This window comes from Panthera pardus, unplaced genomic scaffold, assembly GCF_024362965.1.
Source record: "Panthera pardus isolate Hobbes unplaced genomic scaffold, ASM2436296v1 HiC_scaffold_13, whole genome shotgun sequence".
NCBI lineage: Eukaryota > Metazoa > Chordata > Mammalia > Carnivora > Felidae > Panthera > Panthera pardus.
In genome coordinates this window covers 84,192,274-84,214,726 of record NW_026526688.1, presented here as the reverse complement: position 1 = coordinate 84,214,726, position 22,453 = coordinate 84,192,274, and the positions used below count along the sequence as shown (strand labels likewise).

General features: G+C 36.7%; 1 protein-coding gene across 1 annotated transcript in view; it reads right to left on the bottom strand.

Annotated features, from left to right (window-relative positions):
• The window catches only part of INPP4B (inositol polyphosphate-4-phosphatase type II B), a 758,464-nt gene that overhangs the window by 199,083 nt on the left and 536,928 nt on the right, over positions 1 to 22,453 (bottom strand). Inside the window, 2 exon segments of the mRNA XM_019420351.2 lie at positions 7,047 to 7,119; positions 16,311 to 16,422. Of these exon segments, the coding sequence (XP_019275896.2) occupies positions 7,047 to 7,119; positions 16,311 to 16,422 (185 nt within the window).

Here is a 22,453-nt window from a genome sequence, read left to right as displayed (position 1 = left end):
CTCATATGTGATTATCCTCATGAACTTTCTTGCATTCAGGAGGTGGTAGGAGTCACATATTTAAATGGAATCTGACTTTATTGGCTTTAAGCCTTAAAAAAATCATTATTTTAATGTCCTACAGATTCTTGTAGAGAATTCATTCTGTTGCTTTTAACTATGCAGTTGTTTAATAGTTTAATTATTCAGCTGAATGTACATGCATTGCCTGTTCTCCAAATGCTACATTATACTTACTAAAGATAAGTCTGTGTAATCCAATTAGATACTGACATTCCCTCATTTGTACTTGGAAATATCTTAGATTTATATACATCCAAAATGTAGGTTGGCTCTTTTTAAGACTGGATGAGAACTGAAAAACCTAAATAGAAATCACTAAAACACCATCCTGAACATGGTTATTGAAAAGAGACGGTAAGGAGACCCGACAGGAACACAGAAAACACAGCAAAGAGAGATCTGTTTACAAATAATAAAGATGAAATAAGTTGTTAAAAATGAACTCCTAAGAATGTTTCATTAATTTTCTCTAGATCTGTTATAAAATCTAACTTATGTTATTGTTTGTGTTGTTTTTAAAGGAGAAACAGAAAAAATGGAATAGAAAATAGGATATTTTCTATGTTGAACAAAGTGCTGCTTCTCTAGTCTAGTCAAACCCATAAGCTCTTGGCCCTCCATCTTCAATCTAAGGCCAAGAATAAGAAAAACTATTATAGATGTCAGACTAGGACATAAAGATAATATTTGTGGGCATTTAGTCTCCAGTTGGTGATAAATTGGTAAGTTTAGTGTATACAATTTGGGTTTTAGTTTTTAGGTGATCAGAAAATGATTTGCTTCATTCTCTCTAGTTTGCATGATTTTCTGTGTTCATTCTAGTTCAGTCATAAAGTAAAAGATACAACCAGGAGAGGTAGACGGTGGCTCATATTTCATTCTGAGCAACCTGAAATGACCTATAGTCCTCTGAACTCAAGCTGTTTCTCACCAATTTCCTTCTGTTCAAGGCATTCCTTGCACCTCAAAGGAACACCTTTCTTTTCTGGCTATATGCAACCTTCCTATAAACTCAGCTGAGCTAGAACCTCCCCTGGGAAGGCTTCCTTGGCCTCCACCTCATCCTTCCCTACAGGTTTCTCTCCTTTGTACTTCGTATCCCAGCTCTGTCATGGTTTTTACCACTTGTGCTACAATTGTCTACTTACTGTTCCAGGTCACCCATTAGAGTGACAGGCTAGTAACTTTGTGAAGGCTAGGACAGTGCTGTTTTGTTCTTGTCCTCATTTTATCTCCTGCATCTAGCACAGTGCCCAGTAAAAATAAACATTCCACAGAAATAAGCTTAAACCTTTCAACTCATGTTTCCCGTCACTACTTTCCCCAGGAGAACAGTTAGAGCACCAACAACTGTGTGAAGAGAGAGGGAAAAATGCAAGAGTGAAGAATACAATTGAAAACCTCACTTCAAGGGAGCACAGGCATCAGAATGAAGGATGAAAAAAAAAACATGATTGAGAGAAAGGTATCCTCACATTTGTCCACAAAATGTTGGCTTTTTAACTCTATCATCTTCTTGCCTTCATTTTTCTTCTAGTTTACCTAGGTGGGGAGTGGAGGAGGTAATGGACTGATACCAGGAAGACAGCTGAAGCATTTAAAGGTGTCTAAGACATGATTTCATTGATTATTAGATCATGAAATTCACTCTTCCATTGAAGCTACTTAACATCCTAAATATATTAGTACACAGTAATGAAAATATATGGTAATTCCCAAAGAGCAAAGTTAATGGACTCTGTCCCATTTGTTAAAACAGCAGAGGGCAAAGAAATCTGGTGAGTAAGTATAAAAGATCAAATGCCAGTATTAGAAGTCAAAATTGCCCCAAATTTTACATATTAGAGAGTTACAAATACAAGGACAAAATCTATTTAAACTAGTGTGGGTAAAATACAACAGAGATATCTTTGTTTATATAAAATGATGTCATCTAAAGTCTGACAAGGTAGTAGATTTCACAGCTCATGAATAAACAGAAAAAAATAAAGGGGGAAACTGGGGACTTGCCTTTCGGTTGGAATTCATCAGGACTCAAAATGAGTATAAAGGGACATATTTTTGACAATCTCTTAAAATAATGTGAGTCATGCATTGCTTTGGATGGGAGTGTTAGTGAGGAGAACATTACCCCAATATTTGGCTCATGTGGTATTGTGAGAGGCAGATAAATTCTATGGTGTCATATGAGGCAGAAAACATTTTTTTAAAGTAATCTCTACACTCAACGTGGGGCTCAAACTCATGACCCCAAGATTAAGAGTCACATGCTGTATGGACTGGAGGCAGAAAACACTTAAAAATGAGAATTTGGCAGTAATTTTTAAGGAAAGTGATAAATTCTTTGATTTAAAAGCTAAATAATTAAATTTAAACATCTTTCTCATGGAGAGAATAACAATGTCATTTTCTGTTACATGAAGCATAAATTGAGATGATAAGATACACTGGCTATCAGCCATCTGACAAGCATTTATTGAGTTTCTATTGTGTTCTGGCCCTGGAGACACAGAAATAAATAAGCAATGCTCTTTTTTCTTAAATAGCATATAATCTAGCATCTTCTGCAAAGTGGTGGATGGCTTAACCCCAATTTGAGAAAAAGAATAAAAGATACAGTGGCCTATTTTGAGAAAAAGCGTGATTCATCTGTGAAGCAAGAAATGCAAAACACCAATAAATTCTCTGAATAGGAAGGCAACTGCATGGATTTAGGATGGAGAGATGGCCGGTCTCCTCATTTTTGTTTAGATTCCACCTTACACAGTCACGGAAATCACAGCTGTCAGATATCCCCTCTATGAATATGAAGGACAGTATACACGTTAATCTACAGCATGAAAGTGGCCTTTAAAGAATATAAAGGATAATTTCATGACTCAAGAAGTATGGAATTCAACCAAGGAAGATGCTGTATCAGATCTAATGCTTGCTGACAGGGGAAAACTCACTCAAAATGTGAAGAAAATAGGAAACCTTGTGACAGGGCCCATTAGTTCCTCAGATTTGGCATAGTATCAGAAGGGTCTATGGGCTGACGTGCATTATACTTTTACAAGGAGAGCTGGAAGAATTGGGAATATGGAGAGAATTATCTTTCTGACAGAATTTTAAAAAGGTATTATTTTTGGTCAGGCTTATTAAATATAAATAACTTCCGAGAAAGACAACTGTGACAATGACAAAAAAATTAGTATGTGACTCCATATGAAACTGATTAAAACAAATGCATTTATGAAATAAATAGCTGAATTATGCTATATTGACTTCACACATGTGAGAGCCAAAAAAGGAAGTCAAAGACTGTCCTAGTTAATGTGATCATTTGAAAAGCACTGATGTGGGGCGCCTGGGTGGCTCAGTCGGTTAAGCGGCCGACTTTGGCTCAGGCCATGATCTCACGGTCCGTGAGTTCGAGCCCCGTGTCGGGCTCTGTGCTGACAGCTCAGAGCCTGGAGCCTGTTTCAGATTCTGTGTCTCCCTCTCTCTGACCCTCCCCTGTTCATGCTCTGGCTCTCCCTGTCTGAAAAATAAATAAAACGTTAAAAAAAAAAAAAAGAAAAAAGAAAAGCACTGATGTGCGAAGAGGCTGACCCGTGTATTTGGGTCCCGGTGCTGGTGGGCAAATCTAGGCTTTGATACCAGTCCTTCCGACAGCCTGTCCAGTGCTCTTATATTAATACCACAAGAGCTGTTTGGTATTGTTTGGCTACAGAGAAGTCCCTCAGTTGATGTGACTTAGCAGGACACGTGAGAGACCCAACTGCACTTCTCTGTTCCCCACCCTACCCCTGCCAACAACAAGCAGTTTTAAGCTTTCCTACTACCATTTTGCTTCAATAAATAAGCAAATAACCAAGTGAATAAGCAAATAACTGTTTTAACAAACTTATGTTATGATCTACATAATTAGAGAGTCAAACTAAATAAGAACTTCATATTTCTAATACTTACTGTGTCTTCTAGTGTGTCTTGTTTCAGAGAATGTAAATGCAGCTGCTGAAAGGACTGTTTTCCCATAAAGCTAAGGTACTTACAGAACTTTCTTAAGGAATTGTAAATTCTGCCCCCACCCCCTCCTTTCTCTCCTTCTGCCCTCCATTCCCCAGACTCCCAACATACACATTCACCTTGCAAGGCAAGCAAGGCATGAAAAAGGTGAGAACTTAGGGGGAAGAGCTTTTTTTCTTGTTAGTCTTACAATAGATGAGTGAATTTCCTGAATTATAAATTAAACCTCTAGAGATATAAATAGAATAGTGAAGAGCTGCTATGAGATATGACATTCTCTTCCATTCACTCAATAAGTACTTCATAACTCACTTGAGGCTGGCAAGTTCCACATAATACATTAATACAAAGACTTGAAAAAAATGTCAGTAGCTCTCTTTGCCTACAGATTAAAAAAAATACCACATGGGAATATAATAGATTAATTCCAAAGTTGCTGAGTTTACATAGAAAAATAAATAGAACAATAGACAAAGGTACACACAAGCCAAAGTCATACATATTCTATACCTGTATGATGCACTTTTGTATTTTAAGCAGAAACATTTCACATAGAGAACCTAGTTGCATTTAAATACTTTTTAAAAATCTAGCTTTTGTAACATTTGATTCCCATTTAGTTTTATCTTTCCCTATTGTAAGAAGGCTCAAAGAAAATATTTGTGGTAAATATCCTAGGTTCTGAGTGTTCCTCTGGATCGCATGGACTAAGGACATTGAGAAATATCATTAGAGGAGCACCTGGGTGGCTCAGTCAGTTAAGCGTCCAACTCTTGACTTTGGCTCAGGTCATGATCTCATGGTCTGTGAGTTTAAGCCCTGCATCAGGCTCTGTGCTGACAGCATGGAGCCTGCTTGGGATTCTCTCTCTCCCTTTCTCTCTGCCCCTCCTCTGCTCAACCTCTTTCTCTCTCTCTCAAAATAAATAAACATTAAAAAAAAAAAAAAGAAAAGAAATATCATCAGAACTAAGTGGAGTATCACCACCCAAACTGTCACCTCCATAAAAGGAGAAAGGCAGTAATCAATCATCTTTCACTCCACTAAGTATATTTAAATTATGGAAAGCAGCTGCCTCCATCAGTTCCATGTCAGTTGCCTTTGTCGCATAACAATTGATGCATTAGGAATAGTATCCTAGTAATCTGGAATAGTTAGTATGCCTCTAAGACTCATGCCTTACAGATTTTATGGCACAGGTATATGGAGGTACAGGTTTATTTTTCACTGTGTTCCTTCTGTCTCTTCTTAGGTATTATATCTTCTTACTTAGAAAGACATTTTTCTCTTTCTCCTTGAAATGCATATTAAGCCAATCAGTATTTTAAAATGTCATTTCTTTCTCTGTGCACAAAAAACTACAAGGTTCACATGAGTGAATTACTAAAAAGTTATAATTATAATGTAGATGATTGTGGTGATAACCTGATTCATCCAAACTGTATTTAACATGTACTTAATATGTACTTAATATGTCCCACACTCCATTTTATTTCTCAAAATTGACATTTACTTAATATGTCCCACACTCCATTTTATTTCTCAAAATTGACATTTACTAAATTAAATAGATTATGTGGATACATTAAAATAAAGGATTAAAAGTTTGGTCAATTTTCAGGTGGAAAATAAATGTGAGGAGGACGCTTTGAGGATATATTAGATACTTTAATCAGCCTGAAAACTTATGAAGTACTTTTAACATACATGGCTGATCTAGCTGTCTGGGTAGACTCTTCACTGCTCATTGCACATCCCTCTCAATATTACATCCTAAATGAAATGAACAACAATATCGTTTGCTCATAGGCTAAGAAGTCGCTCCTCTTCTTTGGTATAATCAATCCCTCATTCCATGTAAGTATAATTACTGATTTTTTGTTACTGTTCCATTTTATTTTGAGTTCTCTGTAAGTATAAACAGAGTCAAAAGGGTTGCCTTCCCTTTCTCCATTCCCTATTAGTAGAGGCTTCTGCCAACGAAAGGTTGCTAATAGTTTAGCAGTTATATATCAGTAAGCTTTGAAATTCGGTATCATTTACTAAGCTGATTATTATGCTATCTAAGTCATTGGTTAAATGTACGACATGACAGGGCTAGAAAAATATTAAGGCTTATTCTATCGTTACACCAACTTGTCAATTAATGGCTTTTTGGTAATAGCACGGCCTACTAATTAAGAGCAAAGGCCTTGGGATCAAAACTGGATTTAAATTCTGGACCTGTCATTTGCCAGGTAGGTGACCTTGACCGATTTCCTCATCTGTAAAATGAGGATTATGACAGTGCCATTTTCATAGCACAGGTCAGAAGGCAAGACATATGAGGCATTTAGCCTGCTGCTTGTCACTGTAATAGTCATTGTTTACTATTATTAATGGTAACATAATTTACATTAACATAAAAATATTAGTTCCATAATTTACTATATATATTATCACAATTTTAACTGGTCCTATAAGTCTCAGTTTTATTCACAAGGTTATCATTTAACACATGGTTTAGTGTCTTGTTGAAATTCAAATATATTACTGTAAGTAACACATTATATACATATATACCCCAGGAATGTACAAATGTGTATATGAATTTTTCCTACTTAACCCATATATCTACTGTTTTAACAACTGTGTTTTGAACTCTATAATTAGAAAGTCAAACTAAATAAGAGCTTCATATTTCTAATGCTTATTGTCTTCTAATGTATCTTGTTTCAGACAATACCAAATCCAAAGCTAAAAGGAATTTGCTTTGCCATACAGCCACAGTGTTTTTATATCTTTCTTATGGAATTTTCAAGTCTATCCTTCCTCCACAGATGATGGTTACTTCTCATGATTACCAATTCATTTACTAAGTGTTCACAAATGATTCTGTGAGAATGCTGCCCACGTTTAGTATTGAGTTCATGGGAAATTAAAATTTACGTTTATATGAAACTAATATCAGTTTCCAAAACTGAGGTACATACCTGCATTCAAAAAAGGTAAGTTATCTTTTCCGTTCACACTTTCTGGGGCTGTACATTCACACACCAGTGCACACTAGGAAAGAATAAAAGAAAAAAACACTTATTTGAAAATAACAAAATCAAGAAATGAAATGCTTCCATTTTGTTTGCAAAACATGAGGTTATGCACATGGTTTCAAAAAGTTTTGAACAAGACACTTTTGTAAAACTATATTCAGCTTTATCTTTACTATGAGGCCTGTTTAACTTGTGCCTATTTACATGTATATATAATATGATTGAATCACATAATTATAGGCTACATCTTGGTTCTATTGGAAACTACTTAGGAAAGAAGTAAAAAGTGGAAAAGGATTGTCCCCAACATGCCAGAAATCTGCTTCGAGTACAGCAAATCACATTTGACAACCAGAATGGTTTCATATTTCTGTCACCTGGGATAGTTTTCGATCAATGAAAAGCAAATTATTTTCTAGATTTGAAAGGACAGCTTTAAATAAGGACAGCTTTAAATAAAAGATAAAATATGATGAAGCATCAAGTGACATAAGGCGAAAGGAGATTTTCATCTCTGGCAAAACAATGTAAACACTTGTTCATAAAGTATGAGGAAAAATCATAAATAAATTGATCTCTGATTTATATGTTGCTGATTTATAAACAAGTAATTTGTAAATAAGCTGATCCAGAGATCATGGGTCTATTAATCTATGATTAGTAGGTTAAGCTCCTGAGCTTTTACAGAACCAACACTGCTCTGGACAGAGAAGAAACACAGAAGAGCACGTTGCCGTGAGTGAAGCATGCATGGGCAACGATATCCCAGACAATGTAGCATTAAGTGAGGGGACCCCCCTTCAACTTTCTATGAAACTGGAATTAGCAGAGGAAGCAACTCTTCTGGCCCCATGATGTTGATAAGAGACCTATCGTCACACAGACTGACACCAGCATCGCTGGCATCTGTTTCTTCAAATGAGTTCCCTTCTATCGCTAGCCAAAAAAAAAGGGGGGTGGTAGTTTGAGGAAAGAGGAAAGTGAATTTTTAGAGCAAATATATCACACAGAAACAAATAAATGCAAACAAAAACAAAGGAAAACTCAGAAACCAGAAACTTCTTTGGTGAGCTCTGAGGGAAGCAGGCTTTGCTCAAGAGACTCCAAGGGCTCAAGAGAACCTAGGAGGGTGTATCAAAATTGCTTGGGCTATTTCCTGTCTGTTTCCCTCCACCATTCCTTCTCCAGGCACTGGTCCTCTTGGAGAATCATGGCCACTGAGGTCACTGCTAATGATGGAACGTATATGTCTGTCAAACATTTCTAGAAGAAAGACAAATAACTTAAAAGATTTATTTAAATGTTATGTCTATATTTGTATAATCCACTACTTATTCCCCCATCATAACATTCATCACAGAATCAGGAAATGTCTTGATGGGGAAAAATGTGATCTCATAATTTCTTTGGTGCTTCTATTGAGGGCTAGTTTACTGAAAGAATGAATAACTGCAAACAGCTCTTAAAATTTGATGTTCTCTAAATCATTTTCCTGACCAAACCAGAACTCAAAGGTGATCCTTTCTTTTAATCCATAGCTATTTAGGAAATGCACTTCCCAAATCACTAGAGCAATGTGCAATGATGCTTGAACATACTTAAAATTCTTTATTTCTCTTACTTCCAATATTTCTTCTACTCTTTGCAGCCTACATAGGGCTGTTAAAATAATCTTTCATAAACATTATATTCATCATACCAGTGCTCTGCTTGAAAATGTATAAGGTTATTTACTATCCAATCAAATCCAATATCTCATACTCGTATTCAAATTCTTTCATGATTTGTCCATGATATCCTTCCACATAATAACTAGGTAATAGCTATTTTGGAATAGCTTTCCAAAAAAGGATTATCATCTACAATATAATTTATAGGAATGGTTTGGATTAAACTCTTTTAGTAAAGAAGTCCATAATTCATAAGGATCAGGCTATTATCTTGAGAAGCTGCTTCTCTACATGGAGAGAGCTGTGCCTCTTCATAATCAAAACCAACTTTCTGTTTCCTAACAGAAGGCCTATATTATTTTACCAAATGGATACAGACATATAACTTTCATACATCTGCATCTTCCATCTACACTGGAAGGCAGGTACTTAGGATAATTTTAACCTCATAACATTCTTATTTTGCAACTTTTATTGTATTTTAAAGCTTTACTATTCAGAATGCTCTCAAAATTTAAATACTGGGAACATAACAGGAAATATCCAACAAGTATTTACTAAATTGATAAATATTTTTATATTCGGACTCAGTAATTATTTTCTTCAATTGTTTCCTGAGTGTACTATCTGTGTCATTATTTAAGTTGTGAGTTTTTGAAGCCAAGAACCACATTTCTTATTTCCCCAGGCCATTTTATTTAGTATTTTACAGCTGACCCTAGAATCATTTTTCCACTGTGCTAGGTATTACAGAGAATGCAAAGATTAAAATGATGTGGACTCTGTGCTTAAGAAGGCTCCAGCTATGTATACTGTTTATTGCTATCATTATGATGGATATTTGCAGTGTTATGCACTTACACGGTAGGTGCTCTCAATGTAATGACTTCATATTTGTGATTCTGAGCAGGAATAACAAACACCACATGCCTTTTGTACCACCATAGCACCATAAGCCTAGTGATTTTGATGAGTGCTTTTAAAAATGTCATCTACTGGTAAGTATAGCCAAGAAGAAGAAACATAAGATATATAAAATTCTTGGAGCTTAATGATTTTGAATATCAACTAACAAACCAATTTGCCATGCATTGGGCTAGAAAGTTAACCAAACTGTAAGGACAATGATCATGAAAGACACAAAGACCAGACTCTTGGCTAAGCACTTTCACATTTGTTAGTTTGTTTATTCCTTAAATCATGGTTGTCCAAGTTTGGTCTGGAATCTCCTGGAGTGCCTGATAACTTGGTCTTTGCATCCTCTGCAGCATTTAGCACAGGGTGAAGACAAAGTCATTTTCATTATAACACTAAAACACTATTTGTCTACCTCTCTCTTTCTCTTATAAGCATATAGTGGAATTTTCTAGAGGCCCTATTACATAATCATTTGACAGCTAATGGTATGTGGGCTTGTGTACTCTTCTGTTTTAAACATTTCTTGTTTGAATTTCTAATATGATAAATGTAGACATAAGTCAGCAAAATCTCTAATACAGTAAATATCAACAGATAAAATCCACATAAATTCAAATTTTAAGAGTGTATAATACCATTCAGATACTATAATTACTTGCAAACAATAATTCTAGCTTGGATATCTCACAAGAATTCTAGACTCAAACCTCCAACTGCCTTCATATATTTACACTTGGATGTCTAAGAGGAATTTCAAAGTTAACATCTCAAAATCTCTGGTGCTCCTGCACCTGCTCCTCTCACTTTTCCTTATCACTAAAAATGGTAATTCTGTTCTTTTGACTTTCCTTTGTACCTACAGTCTGGCCACATTTCACTTTCTCTATCAATACCACCCTGATTCAACCGATCTTCATTTGTACCTTGAATCTTTGCAACCAACAGGCTCCATTCTTCTGCCCTTCCTTCTTTTCAGGCCATACTCGACACAAACAATCATAACATTTTGTACATATATTCAAAAATCCTCAACTGTATTTGTATCTAGTTCAGAGTCTAATGGCCTATAAGGGAGCATACAGTCTGTCTCCCCTGCCTGTGGACCTCATCCTCAACTCCTATCACTCTCCTCTTCAACCCCCAATTCCAGTCACACTGGCCTCCTCACTGGTCTTTTAATATCACAGGCACACTGCCACCTCAGGGCTTTTGCTCTTGCTGTTCACTCTAACTAGAATTCTTGTTCCTCTCAGATATCCACATCTTGTTCCCTCATTTCCTTCATGTTTCAGATCAGATATCATATTAACAGTGAGTTTATCCATGATCATCCAAAATAAAATGGCCACAGCCAACATTCCCTAGTTGTTGTACCCTTATTTTTTTATAGCATATAGTACCATGTGATCAACACTATATGACTTGTTTATTTTGTGATTGTTCACTTCCCTGGAAGGCAGCATCTGTGTCTATTTGTCTCATTGCTGAATATCCAGAACCTAGTAGAATGCCTAGGACATAGAAGGCAGTATTTTTTGATAAATGAACGATGACTATTATATGTCTGCAAATATCTTATAAGGTAAGTTAAGTCAGTTATATTATTCTCAATTGTATATTTGGGAAAAATAAAGGGATGGAGCCTTTTGAGATGGTCCTTAGCTATCCAAGGAGTCTACACTTTCCCTGACCGTGGCTAATGAATGTCTTGTTAAAACACCACTTCAAAATATGGGGGGGAAATAGCCTGAGGAGAGCAGCAAATCACCAAAATATGAGTCAGACGAGGCTCGTAGTAAAAAGAAGATGTATTATTACTCCACTTGTATCATCTCTGTCACTGTCATAAATAAGTAAGGCTTTTCTCTCCTTTGGTAGAAATCACCACTACTTTGATCATTTGTAGTATGCCACATTCAAATATAATACAGATGTTACACAAAAGGGGGAGACAAGGCAGGAGGTGATCTCAGCCCCAGCAAAGCCCCACTGGAGGATGCCTGTTAACAATCCTGTCCTGACAAGAAGCCAAGGCCCCTGGGAGGGTGGGCAGGGCAAAGAGGAGGGCTATGGAAGTCTCACTTGATCCTATTGGCTGTTACTTACATGGGGTTTTCTCATTTATTACCTGATTTGATGCTTTTGGTTCCTCCTTCTCCTTTCCCTAGTAGCATATTTTTTCCTTGACTATTTAATTCAAAGGTTGTTCTTCAAAAGTTTCTTCCTCTTTCCTTCATAATTCTACACTCTTTACTGCATTCTCACTCCAGTCTTTATTTATGGACTGGTCAGTTTGTACACAGCATTATATATAGACAAATATTATCACATCTAGGGAGACAATTTTGGATTTTATTTCTTCAAGGTAAAAATGACTTCATTTACTTATTCACTCACTTTCCCTGTGCCAGGCTCTGTTCTAGGTACTAGGGTAAAGGAAAAAACACAATAGACAAAAGCCTTTCTCTCATGAAGTTTAATTCTAGTGAGGGAAATATACAATAGATGAGACAAATAAAATATATATGACACTGGACAGTGGTAAGTACAAGGGACAAAAAATAATGCAGACAAAGGAGATAGAAAGTTTCAGGTAGGGATGGAAATTTTGGATATAGGGCAGAGAAGGCAGAATGAGAAGGTGACATTTTGAAAAAAAAAAAAAAAAAAAACAGAAGGAAATGAGGGAATGAAGTATATAGTTACCTGGGTAAAAAAACTACAAAGGTAGACTGAAAACCAAGGTGAAGGACCTGAGTTGGAAAGGTCCTTCATTACCTGGAATGTGTAATGAACAGCCAAGGAGCTAATGAGGCTGGATCAAAGTAAGCAAGGAAGAGAAGTAGAGGATGAGGTGAACCATCACACTGAGAGGGCCAACACACTGAAAGGATTTAGGTTTACACTTTCAGGGAGTTGAGAAGCCATTGGAGGAATGACATGTTTTGTACTACATTTTAATAAGTGTTCTGCTAAGAATAGACTATGATGATGGGGGTGTCGGGGAGGAGGAAGAAGGGACATTTAAGAGACTACTGTAAAAATGTCTGTAACAGACAATGTTGAAAGAGTGAAGGACTCACAAGTCACTCGTTTCTGGATTTATTTAAAAGTCAAAGTCAAAGCGACTGGGTGGTTCAGTCAGTTAAGTGTCCGACTCTTGGTTTCAGTTCAGGTCATGATCTCATGGTTCGTGAATTCAAGCCCCATGTCAGGCTCTGTGCTGACAGTGTGGAGCATGCTTGGGATTCTCTCTCTCCCTTTCTCTCGGCCGCTACTCTGCTCATGCTCTCTCTCTTTCCCTCTCTCTCAAAAATAAATAAACCTTAAAAAAGGTAATAAACTTATAAATGTAAAAACATAACTTAAAAAAAAGTCAGAGTCAACAGAATTTACTAACAGGATTTGAGTATGAGAGGAAGAAATGAGTCAAAGATGACGCCAAAAATTAAAAAAAAAATAATTTGAATACCTAATGCAATATTCCACTTGCTATATGAGCTTTGTAAAATGTTGTTACTACTTCTTTTGTGAAATTTTCCTTCTTTAGCTATGAGATTTTAACACTTTGCCTTCTATTACTATGCATGTACATAAAAAATAAAAGTTTGAAACCAGTGTGATATGGTGAATGCCCTTCTGAATGATCTTTGCTTAATGAGAACTGTAAAGTAATAATATGATTTGGGGCGCCTGGGTGGCGCAGTCGGTTAAGCGTCCGACTTCAGCCAGGTCACGATCTCGCGGTCCGTGAGTTCGAGCCCCGCGTCAGGCTCTGGGCTGATGGCTCGGAGCCTGGAGCCTGTTTCCGATTCTGTGTCTCCCTCTCTCTCTGCCCCTCCCCCGTTCATGCTCTGTCTCTCTCTGTCCCAAAAAAATAAATAAAAAACGTTGAAAAAAATTAAAAAAAAAAAAAGTAATAATATGATTTGAGGCAACAAGTAAGTTAATGGCAGAAGACAGAGTCTGGATTTTCATTTATACTGTATTTCATGCTCTGGAGGTTATATGAGATTAAAGATTCAAATGTAGTTTTATGTCAGGGATATTGTTATGAACTGGATTGTTCCCCAAAATTCATTATGTTGAAGCCCAACACCCAATGGGACTGTATTTGGAGATGGCCTTTATAGTGGTAATTAAAGTTAGGTAAGATGATAAGGGTGGGGGCTCTAATCCTATAGGGCTGGTGTCCTTATAAGATGAGACACCAGAGCTCGCTGTCTCTGTGTACATGTGCCAAGGAAAGGCCATGTGAGGACACAGCAAGAAGTCTGTAAGCCTGGAAGAGAGCTCTCACCAAGAACTAAGTCATCTGGCACATTGACCTGGGACTTCCTAGCCTCCAGAGCTGTGATAAAATAAATTTTTGTTGTTTAAGCTGTTCAGTGTGTAGTATTTTATTATGGAAGCCATGCTGATAAAACAGGTGTTAATCTTTTATCTATTTCAATATACATGAGAGATAACCTGTGTCACTCACCCACAAAATTCTGGCCCTGCTAGTTTTACTTCATTCTCCACCATTCACACAAAGTAAGGAGGGGGATGTTGTTTTAGAGATAACGTCTATTTCAGTTACTTTGTCTCTTCACATGTTTTAGTCATTCAGGACTTAAGTCACCATTCGTGGACTGTGTTAATACACTTCATACAGATTTGGATTTAGCATATCTGCAAAAAGAGTCCCTGCATTTGCATTTCTAACAAACATCCCAGAAAATTCAGATCATGCTTTGTAAGCCACTGAGATAAAGTTATTTCCACGTAATTCTTCTAAATGTCATACCTAGTGGACATTACTACATGTTTTTCACTGAACCATGAGTATTCTGAAGGATTGCCAACAACATTTATAATAACTTTATTAAAAATGCATGAAAGGTCAATGTTTACTAAGAACCCAGACAGGACAGAACTAATGCCAACAATGATTAGCACATTTATCATTTTAGTCAACTTACGACTTGTACATGGTGCGTGCTGACACTGCCACCTCCTATTTCCAGAACAGTGCAGTTAAGTCTTTTCAAGTTCACATTACTAAGTCAGAAACATTATGTGGGGCTTTGGGGAGGTGTATTCCTGGGTACCTAGTTCTCCGTTTATGAGAAGAGTATGATTCAATTTGTACTACCTCATAATAGCAACCCAGGAAAGGAGTCAGGGGGTGGGCAAGCTTTGAGAAAACTAGAGAGGTAGCTAATAATCTATTAATCTATTAATCTAATAATCTAATAATAATCTATTATTAGCTTGGAGCAGGCAAAGTCGTACTCCTTTGAAACAGGAAGTGTTTCTGCTACTGGTCTCCTGGCATACTGCCACAGGACGAGGCACGATTATCTGCCTTTTTCTGTTCTCATTCTCTCACTTGGCCTCCAAATCTTTCCTCCTTAATCTTGATACAAGCGTTCATGTGGTGGTGACTAACACAAGTTTTATATAGAACTCTAAAGGAAACAAGGATTGAATGAAGGGACCCCATAATTGGGGATCTGCTGCAAAACTCACAACAGCCCTCACATTGTCAGGCAAATGGTTTCAAACTTTGAGCCTCCTTGGAATATTTTCATGATTTTTGATATGTTTTGAGGGAGAGTAGGGGAACAGAGAAGCACAAGGCTTGCTGAGCAGGTAAGACCCAAGCTCATTCTAGGGCAAGAATAATATTCTTTTGAGGGGCAGTCTTGGGTTTCTTTCATAAAATTAATAATTCATTGTATTAGATAAACACCATTTCCCATGTAGATGTTTCCTCAGCACCCAAAATCAAATATGCCCCTAGATAAGAGACACTAAGCCAGAAAGTAAGTCACTATAGGTCTTATCATTAGAGAATGCTTATTTATGAAAAGGTAGGAATTATAGTGTATATACAAAGTCTTTCCTGAAAAAAAAGGCAGTTTGTAAGTCTATCCACTGTGTCTCAATAAAGTAGGCAATTGCATTCCTAAGACAGGAATTTAAGTTAATTCTTATATTAAATTTCTCTTTCTTAGATAAAAGAAAGTAAAAATCCTGGACACCTATTGATATGCACTGGGGACCTTTATCCTCAGCTTCAAGGAAGCTGCTTCACCTCTAGCTGGCATTGCCCCTCCTCCAAAGCTGCCCCTTCCATTTTATGCTATTTCTACTTCTCTCTCTGCAATTTCATCAGGCACAATATTATCAAATCTGCTCTCCTTCACATAAAGATGAAATCTAAATTCAACTTGCGTCTCTTTCTAAAGAGGGTTTTGAGAGTAGAGAAGTGGTTACTTTTGGCGATAGCCCTCCCAGAATCTTCTGTGCATTTTGCTTAGGGTTAATTAGGGCAGAATGCAACAGTGATCAATATTTTTGTTCCAATTGAGAGGAGGCAGTGTCAACACAGGAGCCAGGGCGAAGAAGAAGGTGTTTCTGAACAGCGCATGGCTTTGCATAGTTCCATGCAAACAGACACTTTGGTTCAGTGGATGAAACATACTTCTGGCACTCCCATTCCAGAGTTGACTTCTCATTTTGCCTTTAAATAATGAGATTTCACACTTCAAAGACGTGTTGATAATTCAGGCATCTGGCAAAACTGATCATTTCTAATTTAATTTGTGCATTATGCTGACTGAGACCCTACCTTTTGTCCCTGCACATCTGTCGTGATGTGGTCGGCTTCCCCATCCTCAATCTCCCCCATCTTCACGACACTGACTTCTATGGTGCCAACAACTTTGCCACCATCTGAAGTTCTGCAACCAAAAATAAATGAAACGGAAAGGTAAGAATCTTCTCTCTCCTTAAAATATGCCCAAACATGTTTGTTTCTGAAAACCACAAATATTGCTATTTACCTTCATTGGTCTTAATTAAACAAATCTGCATAAAAAACATCAAAACAAGTTAATAGTGTTGGTATTATTTTTAATTTAAAAAAAAGTTAACCACAAACTTAAGAGGTAAGTATATGGACTGTCAAAAGCTACCTCATGAAGGGGACACCTCCTCCCGGCTCTTAGGAGTAGACATAAATATCATGGATTGGTGTCCTGGTTGGCAACACCACATCCCCCACAACAGCAGAAACCATGGCTCCTCTATGCCAACTGCATGGAATGTTGTGCAAATCTGTTATAGAGATTACAGCTGAATAAAATAGAAGAGAGTATAAACATCCTTATATTCCTCTCTGATTGGACCACTGGCCACAAAATCTGATTCTGTGCCTTCTCCCTAACATAATTTTTCTTTTTTTTAAAAAAATTATTTTTAATGTTTATTTATTTTTGAGAAACAGAGACAGACACAGTGTGAGTGGGGGAGGGGCAGAGAGAGAGGGAGACACAGAATCCCAAGCAGGCTCTAGGTTCTGAGCTGTCAGCACAGAGCCAGACGTGGGGCTCGAACCCACAGACTGTGAGATCATGACCTGAGCGAAAGTCGGACACTTAACCGACTGAGCCACCCAGGAGCCCTTCATTTTTCTTTCTAAGAGATGAGGTAAAGGAGGTTCTCTTCCAGTAAACAGAAGAAATTTAAGGTACATGCAGAACAGAAATTAACATTAGAGATAATTTAGTGCAACCTATAACTTAATCAAATAAAGAATCAGAGACTCAGAAAGATGAAAAGTCTTATCTAAGGTAACAAAATGGCGGGGTGCATGGGTGGCTCAGTCAGTTAAGTGCCAGACTTCAGCTCAGGTCATGATTTCACAGTTTGTGGGTTTGAGCCCCGTGTCCACCTCTGTCCTGACAGCTCAGAGCCTGGAGCCTGATTGGGATTCTGTGTCTCCTTCTCTCTCTGCCCTTCTCCAGCTCATACTCTGTCTCTTTCTCTCTCAAAAATAAATAAACATTAAGGTAACAAAATGGCAAAACGAGAAATCCAGGTTTCTAGCTCCTTCAAGTCTGTTGGCCACTGAAAAACTTCTCTATTTAATGATGATGATAATTTTATCAAAGATTTTTGCCATCATTAATGTCTTCAATGAATTTTCTGATTAACAATAATTAAAGACAAAAATAAAATTAATAACCACCATCCTTTAAGGTTCTCTAATTTCTTTTCCTGGACAAGAAAAGACATAGAATAAATAGTGCCATCATACCATTGGAACAGGGTGACACATAATGATATTTTCCCCTTGAATCTTATTTTGAAAATAGGTAGCAAGCCACCTCCTAGGCATGCCATTTTGCTATAACTTCTTTCTAGGTCTAACTGACTAACAGAAATGCAATGCTTCATATTCTTCCATCATGTTTTTTTCTGAAATTTGTTTTTATCTTTAATTAGGATACAAATAGTGTATTTCTTTCAACCAATTCTTTCTAAGTGTCATGATATTATTACTAAAGAAGTCAGAAAAGAGGATTAGGAAAATTTTTATAAAGTAGTTTAGCAAAATGCTAATTAAAATAATGAATGTGTTAGGTGAAAATGAAACCCAATTATGTTACTAGATCATGGTAGGTATTTCTCAAAAAACAAAAATAATAAAGTATACCCTTTGAAGTATGTTTCTAAGAAAATTGAAAGAGTAAAATTCTGGTGACAAATGCATACCCAATGTCATAATGTAATAAAATAAAAATGTGTACATAAAGAAAAGTGTTTTACTTGTTAAGTGGTGTATTAAGATTTCTTAGTAACATATGAAATAAAATGCTTTTTGGTGACTTTAAAATCAGTGGAAATCATATTGACTCAATTATTTGAAATTTTAATACAGAAACTTTAAACATTCATCATAACGAAGATACGTATATGGATGGCATTATAATCTATGATTTGTGAAAAACTGCATCAGCTCCAATTCTGGGATAGTTTTAAAAAATTCATTATACCATTTTCCCACTTGAAAATGACATACTAACTTGTCATAAATCATGATGTGACTTAACTCTGCACAGTTATTCAGTACTGGTAGTTATTAATTAAAGAGTTTAATAAGAGCTTTCATTGGCACTACTCAGCTTTTTCTAGAGGTTTGCAGGTTCTTTTTCCCCAAGTGGATCATCAATAACAATTACAGACATCTTTTTCTTCACATACTAGTTGTTTAGAAATGTTTTGCTTGAGCAAATTAAGCTAGCTGAATTTCTAGGAATGCAAAGCCTATGTGTTACTGTCTACATTTTTTCAATGCACTAAACCAAATAATGTGATAATTATTTGAAGCCGAGGGTAGATTTTTCACACCCCCACCCCTCACCGCAGGACTGAGTAATAAAACAATATATGCCATAGTTGTTAAAAGCGTGAAAGCAGGAGTTTTGAGCTACCTGCTAGCTGCATGACCTGGGCAAAGAACTTAACCTCATGACACTTTGTAAAATGGAGAATGAGAATTTTCTTGTAAGGATTAAATTGTGGCATGATTTATGTCAAGTGCTCAGCACAATGCCTTCTATGAGATGAATACTCTTTCCTGCCAGCCCTGCTCTTTGTCCTAGTAGTAGAGCAGTGGCAGGAATAGTCGTAGTAGTAACTGTAGTGGTAGTACCAGCAGCGGTGGTAAGAGTAGCCACAGCAGCAGCAGGAATAGACTGTGATATCGTTAATGTATCATATTTAATTCGATCCTCTTCAGGAATGTTACTAAAATAGGCAGCTAAGACTATAGTAAGAGGTTACAGGATCCCATGGCACATGCATTTCAACAGTGATTGAGTGCTCACCAGAGATGCAAAGAATTAGAATTAACAGATGATATTATGAAGCTTACACTCTTAGTAGCTCAAACAACACAGGTTTATAACTAATTACAATGCGGCTGAACCTTTCAAAGTGCAAAAGTGAATGAATAAGCGATGTACTATGAGAGTAAGCTTCTGAACTATAGCTCTCTCTATTCCCTTTAAAACAATTATCTGGCTACTTTTTAAAGAATTTTAATGCCTTCAGGGTTTCCTACTTCATTTTATCTCCTATAGGCTTCCAAATAGTCCCAGATTAGAATCAAAGCAAGGAGCTTGCTCAATCTAGGGACTCTAGAATGATTCTAAAATCTTTTTTTTTCCCAAAACAATTTTGGATAGGGAGCTCTAACTACTCTAAAGCAAGTCTCTTCATCTGAGATTTGTGGACGACAAAGAATGGGGCATCCAAATTATAAACTAAAGAGCTGAATCCAAGACACCTAAAGTATGGTTCACCCTGTCGATGAACTAGAACATAAAAGGTAGAAGGTGTTTTCTATTTATTCTGCAACAATTTAACACACACAGAGTATGGGTATTCAACACTTCTCTTCAATCAGGGGAGTCATGATTGAAATATCTATTTCATGTTTCCAAAGTCTACTTCAAAGGTGATTTCCTACACATTTAGAAAAAACATTCATTATTAAATGTTTAACTATGCTTTCAATTTATCACCCATCAGGTTCAGGGGGCTAGTAATAATAGCTTAACTATTATTTATCGCCAAAATTCTACTGAATTTTATCTAGCGGAAATCACTGTATCTGCATAGAAGATATATAGAAGACATGTCTGGGGTAGGAACCAAGAAATCCAAGTGTTACTTGCAGTTCAACTGCTAACTAGCTATGTGACCAATGAGATATCACTTCAGCTCTCTGGATTTCAGTTTTCTTCGCTGCAAAACAAAGAGTTGGTCTCTAATAGCTATTCTCTAATACCAGCACTCAAGCCCAGTGCTCTGGTCACTCCTGTGATTGCATCATATGATTCTATCATAGGCACCATAGGCCATCACGGGCTGATACAGCCTTGGGGAAAATATCAGGTACATTCTAGCCTCCCCTCAGTTCTCACCTTCCCATCTTACCTTCCCCCAAAACAAACCAAAGAAGCCAAAGTCATGAGAAACCTGGCAAATACCTTAACGCTTGGAGACGAATAAAAGGGCTAGTTTTTCTTATAATATCCAATGCATACATACATATTTTACTGCATTTACAGCACAGCATCTAGGCATTTTTACAAGGATACAAATTTGACTGAGCTAAGAAACAAAAGTGATCTTTACACACTTTCCTAGCAATTTATATGGCAATAAGCACAGGCTGCAGTAATAAATAACTATCTCAATCTACATGAACAACAACAAAAAAAAACTGCCATTTCAGTCACTTGACAGGTCATTACCACTGTTTAATGCTGAAAGCTGTAAGAGAAGTAAAAGATGAATAGTTCATGGCTGATAAAGTATTTTGATCACAACATCAAAGTTCCTAGTTAAATTCAGCAAATATAGTAGTCCTTCTTATCCTTGGTTTCACTTTTCACAGCTTCGCCTTCTGAGGTTTTGGTTGCCCATCATCAACTGTGGTCCCGAAACAGATGTTCTTCTTTCTGACATATCATCAGAAAATCAACAGTAGCCTGGGTCACAATACCTCTGTCATTCACCTCACTTCATCTTATCATGTAGGCATTTTACCAACTCACATCATCACAAGAAGAAGGGTAAGTACAATGCAGTAAGATATTCTGTGAGACAGGGACCACATTCACGTAATGATTATTACAATATATTATTATAATTGTTCTGTTTTATTATTGTTCTTGTTAATCTTTTCCTGTGTCTAACTTATAAGTTAAACTTTTCCATAGGTAGGTATGTATAGGAAAAAACATAGTATATATAGGGTTTGGTACTATCCACATTTTCCATTGGGGGTCTTGGAATGTATCCTCTGCAAATAAGATTTGTTGGGGGGAGGCTTCTGTGCACTAATATTTAACCATGCCAACAAGATGGAAGGCAAACAAGATTTTCAGCAATACAAGTCTACATTCCTTTCTCACTCAGATTTTCAGCACGCAGAGTAGATTACTGGTTAAGGTTCTTTAAAATCTGCCTTTAAAATACCTCCCCTAATGCTTTCTAATGAAATATTCAATCACATGCAGAAACATACACTTTTAGAGGACTGAATGAAAGGGAGTATAAAACAGTCTTCTAACAAAGGAAAATTTAATGACTCTTCCTCTAGACTTCTTCACCACCTACTACACTATCCTTACTAGAGCAAAACGAAAAAGAAAAAGAGAAAAAAAGAAACTCTGGAAATGTTAAACAGCAGCATATAAATAACTCCTCTGTTTTGGAAATGCCACAGAGATGCAAACCAACAAATGACTCTGTAAACATCTAGGGAGAAACCATCATTAGCACTGCCAGTTTTTGTGAATATAAAGTAGTCCTGTGCTATGCACAGGATCTTCAGCTGTGAGACGTGCCTTGCATTTAAACTGTCTAGACATGGACCCGAGAAATACAAATTTCACCCAGACAAGAAAATATACAAAGGTAAACAAATAGAGTTAGTGAGTGAGGGCATCCTGAAGATCTTTCTGGTGCATCCGGCGATGCTAGATTTACTCAGGGCTGAAAGAAGTGAGAGTTCTATTTAAGTATGTATAACTAAGCACACCTCTATTCTGGCTGAAATTCATAAATGTCAGAAGCCATAAAATACTTTCAAACTTTTACTTAAATAAAACTTTCAGTAGTTCTTAACATTATAGCTTATATGCTCCAAGTTTTGGTCCCTGGTTTTCTCATTATAAAGCTCGACTTCAGAAATTCCATCCATAATTACAATTCAAGTATCCCGTGTCTGAGGATCTATCATAATTCTACATTCCCTACTCTAACTTCTTTCATCAGGGATAGAATTTCTTTAACCTGGTCTAGAACTCCAAATTCCTTTTGTCCTGATATTTTACATTCTGTAAGCTTGAAACTAAACTGTTCCTCAAACTCCAACTCACACACGTCAAGAGCACATCATTTCCAAAGAAAAAT